We start from the raw sequence: 12,093 nt of genomic DNA, 5'->3' as shown, positions 1-12,093 counted from the left end.
TTTTATGTAGAAATATCCTGTTAATATATATGGAGTGTTTATCAGTCAAGTTATGAATAAAAACGAATGACTTAATTAAGATATCCTCCTTAAGATAAGTTTTCATTCAAATACCTTTCTTAAAGAGCATTCGGTAAAGAGGTATATATTATAAATAATAATCCCGGAAAAAATATTGGTATCCTAATTATTTTAACAAAGCGATAATTAAGAATCTATCAGAACCAAAGGGACTATATATCATTTGAAGGTTATTTCAATTTCAAAGATATTTTCTCCGAATTTAATATCGATACATGAAATACAAGATATCTTCTTCAGAATTAAAAATTTTATATTGTACGGTAAATATGTTTCCTTAAAACTTAGTTCCGTCCATATCGTATAAAATACGAACGAGTATTTGGAAATGTAATCTTAGTAAATTATATATTTTGGTCAAAAATTGTATGAATTACAGAAATTTCATTTAAATAGTAATATATATCTATATATTCAAATTTTATTAGCATTGCATTCCTGACATAATAATAAAACAAATGAGCGAAATCGAAAACTACTAATAAGTATCTTCATACCGTTCGCTATTTGGGACCTTTTTAATTTTGTTTTATTAATTGAATTTTACAGCTCCATGTAAAGTTTCCACAATTATTTCTTCATTTCATTTTCTTTTAGAATAAGTAGGAAATATTATTTCGATTTCACTGTAAAATATTATTTTTATTCGCAGTCATCTTAATACCCTAACATCTATTCATTCATTAATATAATTCAAATGTAAATTCAAAATTGCGTTGCCATTTAGAACCTTTGTATAACATTGAAATATGATTGTTATTTTAATTTAAACTCATTTACCTTTGAATTTTCTGGTTCTGTTTGTAGAAACTGGATTAGACGAAATTCCTGCTTTGACCTTTTTTATTCACATGGAAAACGCACATTTATTAATGTCTCAAAAATTTAGCAGTTATTAATAAATGTAGAAACTAATGCTCTTTGTCCGATTTTGTTTTAATATTTGAATTCATGTTTAGTTTAATGGTGCTTAACTTTTGACTTAAAAATTGTTGAACTTCGTACTCGAACGTCTACACTTCAATTATCTGCCCTGAGAGTGTCAATTTTGACGTCGACTGAAACTACTTGGAAAGTTAATAAACGTGTAGGGTTAATGAACGTTTAGGGTGAGAGTTTCTTTAGATGGTAAGAACGAAAATAAACTTCCCACTATTTCCAAACGGGTCAGTATACACGGAAATATAAATCACCTTGTTGTCCGCCACTTCCTGGTCCTTGTTGTCCAGCTCCAGGTCCATATCCTCCAGCTGCTGCTGCGGCGGCGGCTGCACTTGGTCCATAAGGTCCTTGACCACCAGGTCCTTGTTGTCCACCACTTCCTTGTCCTTGACTTCCAGGTCCTTGTTGTCCAGCTCCAGGTCCATAGCCTCCAGCGGCTGCTGCTGCGGCGGCTGCACTTGGTCCATAAGGTCCTTGACCACCTGGTCCTTGTTGTCCACCACTTCCTGGTCCTTGACTTCCAGGTCCCTGTTGTCCTGCTCCTGGTCCATATCCTCCTACTGCTGCTGCTGCGGCGGCTGCTCCTGGTCCATAAGGTCCTTGACCACCAGGTCCTTGTTGTCCACCACTTCCTGGTCCTTGACTTCCAGGTCCTTGTTGTCCAGCTCCAGGTCCATAGCCTCCAGCGGCTGCTGCTGCGGCGGCTGCACTTGGTCCATAAGGTCCTTGACCACCTGGTCCTTGTTGTCCACCACTTCCTGGTCCTTGACTTCCAGGTCCTTGTTGTCCAGCTCCAGGTCCATAGCCTCCAGCGGCTGCTGCTGCGGCGGCTGCACTTGGTCCATAAGGTCCTTGACCACCAGGTCCTTGTTGTCCACCACTTCCTGGTCCTTGACTTCCAGGTCCTTGTTGTCGAGCTCCAGGTCCATAGCCTCCAGCGGCTGCTGCTGCGGCGGCTGCACTTGGTCCATAAGGTCCTTGACCACCTGGTCCTTGTTGTCCACCACTTCCTGGTCCTTGACTTCCAGGTCCTTGTTGTCCTGCTCCGGGTCCGTATGGTCCTTGTCCACCAGGTCCTTGGGATCCGGGTCCTTGTTGTCCGGCTCCACCTGGGCCTTGTTGTCCAGCTCCTGGTCCATATCCTCCAGCGGCTGCTGCTGCGGCGGCTGCTGCACCTGGTCCGTATGGTCCTTGACCGCCAGGACCTTGTTGGCCGGCACCTCCTGGCCCTTGCTGTCCAGATCCGTATGGTCCTTGGCCTCCTGGACCTTTATCAAATTTTGAGATAGATTTTTAATTCTCTATTTTAAAACTGATGCAATAAAAGAAGCGCATATTATTTAAAAGCTATTATTCACTATTTTTAGAAATTAGAATTAATAATTCAGATTGATAATTTCATATAATTTTTCTAGTTAATAGCATATTTGAGTATGGAATCGAATATGGAAGCATTTCTTTCTTTCACAATAGAAAACGCCTCAATGTACGTTGGATTTTTTTCGGTACTTTATATGAAAAACCTTTGTCCAATTTTCCATGTTCAAATCCTTCATTAAGCATTATACGGAAATCACTATCTGTAGAATAATTAGGAAAATTTAACCTTTGTTTTCTTTTCGTTTTTAAAATGAAAAATGCATATTATTCGAAATAAAGGAAAAATAAACATACACGATTTCTGCTATTTATGTGTGTGACACTTTGGATTCAACTGGAATAATTTCATAGAGATCTTATAATTATGCATAATTTGCATATTATAATGCATTTTCTAGAACATTTTATGTAGAAATATCCTGTTAATATATATGGAGTGTTTATCAGTCAAGTTATGAATAAAAACGAATGACTTAATTAAGATATCCTCCTTAAGATAAGTTTTCATTCAAATACCTTTCTTAAAGAGCATTCGGTAAAGAGGTATATATTATAAATAATAATCCCGGAAAAAATATTGGTATCCTAATTATTTTAACAAAGCGATAATTAAGAATCTATCAGAACCAAAGGGACTATATATCATTTGAAGGTTATTTCAATTTCAAAGATATTTTCTCCGAATTTAATATCGATACATGAAATACAAGATATCTTCTTCAGAATTAAAAATTTTATATTATACGGTAAATATGTTTCTTTAAAACTTAATTCCGTTCATATCGTATAAAATACGAACGAGTATTTGGAAATGTAATCTTAGTAAATTATATGGTGGTCAAAAAATGTATGAATTACAGAAATTTCATTTAAATAGTAATATATATTTATATGTTCAAATTTTATTAGCATTGCATTCCTCACATAATACAAAAACAAATAAGCGAAATCGAAAACTACTAATAGGATCTTCATACCGTTCGCTATTTGGGACCTTTTTAATTTTATTTTATTAATTGAATTTTACAGCTCCATGTAAAGTTTCCACAATTATTTCTTCATTTCATTTTCTTTTAGAATAAGTAGGAAATATTATTTCGAATTCACTGTAAAATATTATTTTTATTCGCAGTCATCTTAAAACCCTAACGTCTCTTCATGCATTAATATAATTCCCTTGTAAATTCAAAATTGCGTTGCCATTTAGAACCTTTGTATAACATTGAAATATGATTGCTATTTTTATTTAAACTCATTTACCTTTGACTTTTCTGGTTCTGTTTGTAGAAACTGGATTAGACGAAATTCCTGCCTTGACCTTTTTCATTCACATTTAAAACGCACATTTATTAATGTCTAAAAAAATTTAGAAGTTATTAATAAATGTAGAAACTAAGGCTCTTTGTCCGATTTGGTTTTAATATTTGAATTCATGTTTGGTTTAATGGAGCTTAACTTTAGACTTAAAAATTGTTGTACTTCGTACTCGAACTTCCACACTTCAATTATATGCCCTGAGACTGTCAATTTTGACGTCGACTGACACAACTTGGAAAGTTAATAAACGTGAAGGATTAATGAACGTTTAGGGTGTGAGTTTCTTTAGATGGTAAGAACCAAAATAAACCTCCCGCTATTTCCAAACGGGTCAGTATACACGGAAATATAAATCACCTTGTTGTCCGCCACTTCCTGGTCCTTGTTGTCCTGCTCCTGGTCCATAGCCTCCAGCGGCTGCTGCTGCGGCGGCTGCACTTGGTCCATAAGGTCCTTGACCACCAGGTCCTTGTTGTCCACCACTTCCTGGTCCTTGACTTCCAGGTCCTTGTCGTCCAGCTCCTGGTCCAGCGGCTGCTGCTGCGGCGGCTGCACTTGGCCCATAAGGTCCTTGACCACCAGGTCCTTGTTGTCTACCACTTCCTGGTCCTTGACTTCCAGGTCCTTGTTGTCCTGCTCCTGGTCCATATCCTCCTACTGCTGCTGCGGCGGCGGCTGCTCCTGGTCCGTAGGGTCCTTGACCTACTGGACCTTGTTGTCTTGCTCCTCCTGGACCTTTAAAAAATTTTGAGATCAATTTTCAATTATCTCTTTTAACGAAATTAAGGAAAATGAAAAATCATATAATATTTTATAAAGGCCTTTCGGAATATAAATTATTATTTCACTTCTGTAGGGATTTCAATATGAATTGTATAGTTGACCACGTATTTGACCATCAGAATATTTTCGTCCTGCTTAGTTATTATTATTGATTAATCCATTCGTTACGTTTGATAAAATTTAGATTCTTTAAAAATACTCTTTTTAGTTAAAGTATTTTTTTGATGGATTTTTTCCCATTTTTAAATCAAGAGAATTTTTGTAAGTCTCAGTATGTTCGTACTTTATCAGTTTAAAAATATTTTTTGAAAAAGAATTTTAATCAGAAATGTCAGCTCTTCACATCGAATGTTATTGAAAACTGTGCTTAATTCTTCCAATTTAAGCATTTTAAGTGGAAATATATTTTTTTAATTTTAATATTAGAGAATAAGTTGTTTGATGAGACAAATAGGTTTTTAATAAATTCTGTTGCAGCAATGTATGAAAGCTTACAAAAGCTGAAAAAGGGCACTGATTTTTTTCAGTAGACAATTCTTTTCTACTTGTAGAATTTATATATGTTTGTTGAAATTTCAGAGAATATAACAATTTGATAACAATATTACGCAAAATTGAATATATAAACCAACGGCAATAAATAAAATTCTGATTTTTTTCTTTAGTTTTAATAATACTTTTTAATTATTAAATAATTAAAACGCAAGTGTATTTTATAAAAAATTTCGAAGTAAAATATCTAAGGTTATTCTTTCTTTTATAATTTTTATTTTCTAACATATTTTTTATGCTTTCTTACATAAGATTTGAGATCTAAATATCGTGCTAATAATTGTTTTATTTTATTCAATATCTGAATGTTAACATTATTTAAAGTTAGATTCTATATATATTTGCAAAAATTACATTATGTCTTAAACGAATAAATTAGAAGCTTTCATTGTGCAGATAATAATGAGTTTACCAATAAAAGTTTTCACACAAAAGATCTTCCCGAAAAATATTTTATATTATTATATTTTATATATGAAAATTATTATTATTTATTTTATTTCGGCTATGCATTAAAGATAAATTCTGCTACATTTCCTTTCTTAGTTTAAAAAAATACTGCCTTGAACTTATTAATAATTTTTTTGTGAAGCGAGAGGAAATCTTTTATTCAAATATTGAATGAAAAACACCTTTTCTTCCTACTATTTTTCTTATACGGAGACATTCATTTCGGTAAATCTCTTCTGACTTCTAAATTTCTTTCGAAATTTAGACTATTTTAGTCAAAAATTAATGTAATCTCTTAGTTATAAGTCTTAATTATTTCTTCTCTTATTCCATGCAGAAGAACTGTATGAAAAGTTAGTAAATTTTCAATGAATAATCAGAGCTGTCATTATTTTTAGGCTCATAATAAATAATAAATATTAAAATCTGTTTAATGATGAAGTGGGCATTTGGATTAATTTGTGTAAATGCAAATGAACTATTCATTGAAAATAATTGTTGATTTAAAACAATGTTGTAAGTAATCTTCAAAGATTCTGGTTATATAATCGAAAGTAGAGCTAAAGGACTGGATGGGCTGGTTGTCGTGTCTAGCTTTCAGAGTGAATAATTCTATGGTATCTTCATGGCACATCCAGGTATACAATTTGCATATGGACGTTAATGTATCTGTTGTGAGTCAAGGTTTAATCATATTATTCATATTATGTAGAGAGAGAAATTCAAAGTTTTTAAGGCCTTGATCTAGTCAGTAAAACGGACTGCTGAACAATTCTAATATATCTATCGTATTAGATAAGTTTAAAAAAATAATATAAATAAAAAATGTAAATCACCTTGCTGTCCTTGTTGTCCAGCTCCTGGTCCATATCCTCCAGCAGCTGCTGCTGCAGCTGCTGCGCCAGGTCCATATGGTCCTTGGCTTACTGGTCCTTGTTGGGATGGTCCTTGTGGTGCTGGCCCTCCTGCACCTTGTGGAGCCGAGCCGTATGCAGCGGCGGCACTAGCAGATGCAGATGCTCCTTGTCCATAACCTCCTTGGCCAGAGCCTCCTCCTCCTCCAGAACCTCCTCCGGCAGCTGCAGCTGAACCTGAAATTTCATTTGATGATGCCTGAGCAATCATATAAATTAGGCTTTTGATTTCGCTGACAAACTGTTGGTTTACAAAGCCAGTTGTTTCCAAAAAGGCTGAAGCGAGGGCATTTGCGATGGCATTAGTTTTTGCTTCTAAACTTAGACCTCCTTGCTCTGCTACAGCAATCTCGGCCATGGAAGAAGCAAACGCCATGTTTAATGCCTGAAGCTTCGATTTGGAACTTTTTCGGCTTTGGGCCATTTTTTCAATTGCAGTCTTCAAGGTGTCTCCAATGGAAGACATGTCATCCAGTTGGTTGGGGGAGAAAGCGCCACTTTGTGCAATGAATCTCAGAAAACTGTTGATGAAGTCCTCTGCCAGTTGCGAGTTCTCCCATGGTGTTGCAGCTTGTCCAACAGCAAAGACGGTTTGGGTGCTGAGCACCACGAAACCTAAAAGCGCAAGACGAATAGACCAATTCATTTTCTTTGAGAATGGAACTCGTCCGAATGTCTTTGCAACAATTTTCTGTCCCTTTTATATCATATATTTGCGTGCATCAGTGTCAGCTATTTCAACATTCGTAACCTATTTCATTATTTTTAACTCTATTTTGGGTCCGTAGAATATTCTCGAATGATCACAAGGTTTCTCGTGACGTGCGAATGTCACCTGTTTGCGTGATTTTAAACTTCTGCTCGTGGAGGTAACGATTAATATTCATTTTTTTTTTTATCGTCATAAGAGTTTTAACATTATTTCTATTCTAACAAGTTTTTTTAATTATCAGCATCTTTCTTTTATATTTTTTAAATGACATTTAAATTTGGAGTGACAGTTGTGAAAAAAGTGATTTTTGATAAAGAAAACTCAAATGTATACTTCAGAATTTTAAAAAATATGTTTTAAATAAACTTTTAAAAACATCGGTCTCATCCTTGTTAATTGGCGATTTATATATTTTAAATGCCCGATTTTTGCCATTGCATATGTTTTTTTTTTTTTTTTTTAATGTAAGCGTATTCAAAGCAATTTTATTTTATTCTAATAAAAAATTTTCTGTAAAATTTCCTTTCAAATATTTTTAAAATTTAGCAGGTATTTCTTTCTATTAAATTTTAAATGTTTCTTCAATAAATTTTAAAATTATTTAGTAGTTATGCTAATTTATTGTTTTTATTGAAATCATTTTGCTGTTTCGTATAAAGTACTTTTGCAGTGTTTTGGAATATAAAAATTAAATGATACCTAAGATATTTTCATAGATTTCATAAGTTTATTAAATATTTGCATTTCAAATATTTTTAAGAAATATTTTTAAAAATTTAAGAGACTTTTTTTTGCATCTTCTTATATGTTTCTTTAATAACTTTAAAAATTATTGAGGAATTTTTATAAATTATTATTTTGAATGAAATTGTTAAGACGTTTTGCATAAAATACTTAAGAAGGTTTTGATAAATTGAAAAATTTATTGATACCGAATACATTTTTATAAATTTCATAAAATTTATAAAAGTTTTCATTTCAAATACCTTTTTTTTTAAAATTTAATATATATTTTCGAATCTTTTATAGGTTCTTTTATAAATTTAAAAATTATTGTAAATTTTTTAAAATTATGATTTTTACAGAAATCATCAAGACGTTTTGCATAAAGTTCTTTTGCAGCGTTTGTAATATTGAAAAATTAATTGATACCTGAGATATTTTCATAGATCTCATAAGTTTATAATATATTTTCTTTTCAAATATTTTTAAAAAATTAACATATTTTTTTGCATTTTCTTATATGTTTTTTTAAATAAATTTAAAAGTTATTGCCAAATTTTTATAAATTATTTATTTTAATGAAATAATTAAGGCGTTTTGCATAAAGGTCTTTAACAGGTTTTGGAAAAATGAAAAATTAATTGATACCTAAGATATTTTCATAGATATTATAAGTTTATTAAATATTTTTTTTTAATTTAACAGATATTTTTTGCATTTTTTATTGTTTCGTTAATAAATTTAAAAAAATTGCGAAATGTTTATGATTTATAATTAAATGTATATTGAATTGAATATATTTTAATGAAATCATTAAAACTTTTTACCTAAAGTTTTTTCGCAGGTTTCAGAATATTAAAAAAATTAATTGATACCTAAGATATTTTCAGAAATCTCATAAGTTTATAAAATGCTTTCATTTTAAATATTTTTTTAGTTAAAGAGGTTCTTTTTTGCATTTTTTATATATATTTTTACTCAATTTTAAAATTATTGCAAAATTTTTATAGATTTTAATTTTTAATGAAATCTTTAAGACGTTTTGCATAAAGATCTTTAGCAGGTTTTGGAATAATGAAAAATTAATCGATACCTAAGATATTTTCATGAATTTCATAAGTTTATGAAATATTTTCATTTCAAATATTTTTTTTAAAAAAATCAACACACACACACACACACGCACACGCACACACACACACACACACACACACACACACACATATATATATATATATATATATATATATATATATATATATATATATATATAAATTATTGCGAATTTTTATAAATTATTATTTTTAAGGAAATTATTATGACGTTTTGCATAAAGTCCTTTAGCAGGTTTTTGAATTTTGAAAAATTAATTGATACTTAAGATTCATAGATCTCGAAAGTTCATAATTTTTTTTAAATCACTCACTTAATCAATCATCCTTAAAAGAATGAAATTATTGTTATGTCTAGAGGCACTTATTGGTAAGATTAGTCTTTTTATTATTATTAAAGGAGATATCATTTCTATAAGGCTCAAAATGCTGTTAATGAACCAGTTTAGAAACACATGATTGAAAGAAGAATGCCATAATTTTTGGAAGCTTAATCAATGAAATGCCATTAAGAAGATATTAAGTTTCAATTTTCTAATAAAAACTTTTGGTTGTATGAAAAATTATAAAATCTTTTAAATTGAATATTTAAAAATTCAACCAAACAGTAGACCTCGTTTTGTTTCAGCCCTGCTTCGGTTTCAATTCTGATATCGGAACAAGTTTCGAAATTGCGAAGTTCGCACCAAAATGGAACTGAAATTTCTTCAAAAAGAAACACAGATATGATGAAATTTTTTATTTAAATTAAAGAATTAGTAAAAACTTTTAAAGTTTATTAATGATAAAAAATATCATTAAATTAATATTATGTCTTTCTGGCAAAATTAGATACATGACATTATCACAAAAGTTAAAATTGTGAATAACTTTTTTTTTTCATTTTAGCTAATAACATCACAACTGATTATTTTCTTTTTTAGATACCATAATTACACTGATGATATTGCTAGAAACATTCTATGCATATTTTTTTTAATTCATTTCCTGAGATGTAAGAGAAAATTTTTTAATCAAACCCAGGATGAAAAATATAATTAATCTCAATACACCTCATTTCGCATTTTCTGACAAGAAGAGACGTATTTATCTAATTTTCGTTCCGAATTTTAAATTCCCTTCAATTACGTAATCAATCGAAGCAGAAATTTATATAGAATTCGTTATATATTGAAAATATTTTCTTATATCTCTCCTAATTCCATTTATAGACTATGAATTAAAGGAAATGAAACTGTTGAAGGAAAATTAGTGCAATCATTATTTTAGCGATACATTAGAAATAACCTTTCAAATTTTCTGCTCAATCAATGTCTTTTAAAATCTTGTAAACTAAAGTTGAATCCTTTGCATAAAGCTAAGTCATTAACTTTTAGAACTAAAAGATTTGAGGTTCGGAATCTGGGTAGACTAGGATAGATGACGTAGCTTTCTTTTTGAGCTTATCAAAATCTTTATTTTTATCCTTTATTTATTTGTCTTCGTTGTTTTGTTTTGTTTTATTCTTGCAACGGCCTTCTTCATCCGAGTTTTTGAAAGAAAACTATTAACCCTTTCATATTTTATGCACTCAAACAATGATTATCAGTACACCGCATATCGAGCAAAACAAAAATGCATCGAAGTGACTGGTTTAACTAGCAATATTTTGCAGAACGAGTGACGATGAGACACCTAGATACCACAGGCTGCAAGGGCTTGTATCAGTATCTGTTGAGCACTTGTTTGAAGAGAACCCTATTATTTATATAAAGGAATATTTTGCCGGATAGCATTGTCGAACTTGAATACGATGAATTTGTGCAAGTGTTTGTGGAGCCTTGGCATAAGATTTTCTCATTTAAGGCCCCTTCTCTGGAGACAGCCACACTTTGCCCTCTCTTGTAGTTTTCCTGGGTTCTTTGATGTTTGTTCAGTTTACCAACAATTTCCGGGAAGCTCCGGAGCGACGTCCACAGGGAGGGGATGGTCTAAGAATGGGTCAGTGGGTATATATGCGACCATATTGGTAAAGGCCATAGCCCGTTGGAACGCTATACAGGGATATAGATGGACGTTAACAACATCGATGAGCTGGTGTGTGAACGTAACCAGAGCTACCGAAGAGCTTATGGAGCTGCATTCTGTGTTGCAACATGAAGTTGTCGAAGAAATTTGGTCAGGAGAGAAAAAAAAAATAATAGACGCAACAAAGCAACAACCTTCCAGTGACATAATAGAGATGATGAGAACATGGGAAATTAATCCCTCTGTTGAGAAGCATCGTCAGTATTTGTTAAGGTAGTAGCTTTGCGTTCTGCAAATTCATTTAACAATAATATTGTGCCTCATTTTCGCTAAATTTCGAGGTTATGAAAAAGGCAAATGTTTTTTTATACATTTAAGAAAACATTAAAATTCTTTGAAAATTTATATATATATATATATATAATTTTTCAAATTTTCAGGAAAAATAGGCATATTTTAAAAGAATTTGTTTAGGCTGTCAGATTTTTATCCCTTCACTCGAAGTGTGGGAAATTGTCGACTTCAACAATTTTAGAGCTCGTGTAGCATTCATTAAATAAAAAAAAGTGAAATTGGATCAAGAAATAAGAGAACATTTTAGAATTAAGTTAATATGAGTAAAATTAGGAAATCAAAATGATAAAAATTAGGAAATCAATTAGGGTTTAATTTAGATTTAGAGATATCAATACATATATATATCATATCACTCTAGACTTCACTCTAATGTTTGTGTTGGTGTGTCTAAAACTTACCAACTAGAATGGTGTGTTGGCGAAATTGCCTTTTGAGATTATAAAACTTGAAAGTTTTTCCTATCCTTTTTTACTCTTCTGTGAATACATAGTATGCTAATAGCACATTACCATTTAGTTTAGGATATATATATATATATATATATATATATATTAACATTCATTAAACTGACTTTTTAATTTCTATGATAATTGTTATTTTACTTTGCATCTTTAAATACTTACATTTTGTAACTTACTGAATTATTTTACAGCAATCGTTTAGTTATAGTTATATTAAAAATTGTTAATGCATATTCTCAATTTTTTATTTTCGAAATTTCTTTACTTTTTCATTTTTCCATGTTCCGAAAAGTATATCATTA

General features: G+C 31.2%; 2 protein-coding genes across 2 annotated transcripts; one reads left to right on the top strand and one right to left on the bottom strand.

Moving 5' to 3' along the window:
- Positions 1-1,248: 1,248 nt before the first annotated feature.
- Positions 1,249-3,730, bottom strand: LOC129975412 (spidroin-2-like). The gene is made up of 2 exons (XM_056088474.1): positions 3,664-3,730; positions 1,249-2,291 (listed from the first exon to the last, which is right to left on the bottom strand). Exons 1-2 carry the CDS (start codon positions 3,728-3,730, stop codon positions 1,249-1,251), a joined length of 1,110 nt encoding a protein of 369 aa, XP_055944449.1.
- A 117-nt stretch (positions 3,731-3,847) lies between these two features.
- Positions 3,848-6,998, top strand: LOC129975411 (uncharacterized). The gene is made up of 3 exons (XM_056088473.1): positions 3,848-3,878; positions 4,010-4,455; positions 6,342-6,998. The coding sequence occupies exons 1-3, from the start codon at positions 3,848-3,850 to the stop codon at positions 6,510-6,512; spliced, it is 648 nt and encodes a 215-aa protein (XP_055944448.1). The 3' UTR covers positions 6,513-6,998.
- Positions 6,999-12,093: the final 5,095 nt, after the last annotated feature.

Source organism: Argiope bruennichi, chromosome 7, assembly GCF_947563725.1.
Source record: "Argiope bruennichi chromosome 7, qqArgBrue1.1, whole genome shotgun sequence".
NCBI classification, from domain to species: domain Eukaryota; kingdom Metazoa; phylum Arthropoda; class Arachnida; order Araneae; family Araneidae; genus Argiope; species Argiope bruennichi.
Note: the sequence above shows the minus strand (reverse complement) of the source record. Positions and strands in the feature narration are given on the sequence as shown.

Excerpts from the sequence above, each read along its gene's own strand:
- LOC129975411 (XM_056088473.1), top strand. The coding sequence starts at position 3,848 with ATGGAGCTTAACTTTAGACTTAAAAATTGTT. Across the intron at positions 3,879-4,009 it reads CTTTAGACTTAAAAATTGTT|ATGGTAAGAACCAAAATAAA; the intron begins GTACTTCGTACT and ends GAGTTTCTTTAG. Across the intron at positions 4,456-6,341 it reads TTGTCTTGCTCCTCCTGGAC|CTTGCTGTCCTTGTTGTCCA; the intron begins CTTTAAAAAATT and ends AATGTAAATCAC.
- LOC129975412 (XM_056088474.1), bottom strand. The coding sequence starts at position 3,730 with ATGAAAAAGGTCAAGGCAGGAATTTCGTCTAATCCAGTTTCTACAAAC. Across the intron at positions 2,292-3,663 it reads CAGAACCAGAAAAGTCAAAG|GTCCAGGAGGCCAAGGACCA; the intron begins GTAAATGAGTTT and ends AATTTGATAAAG.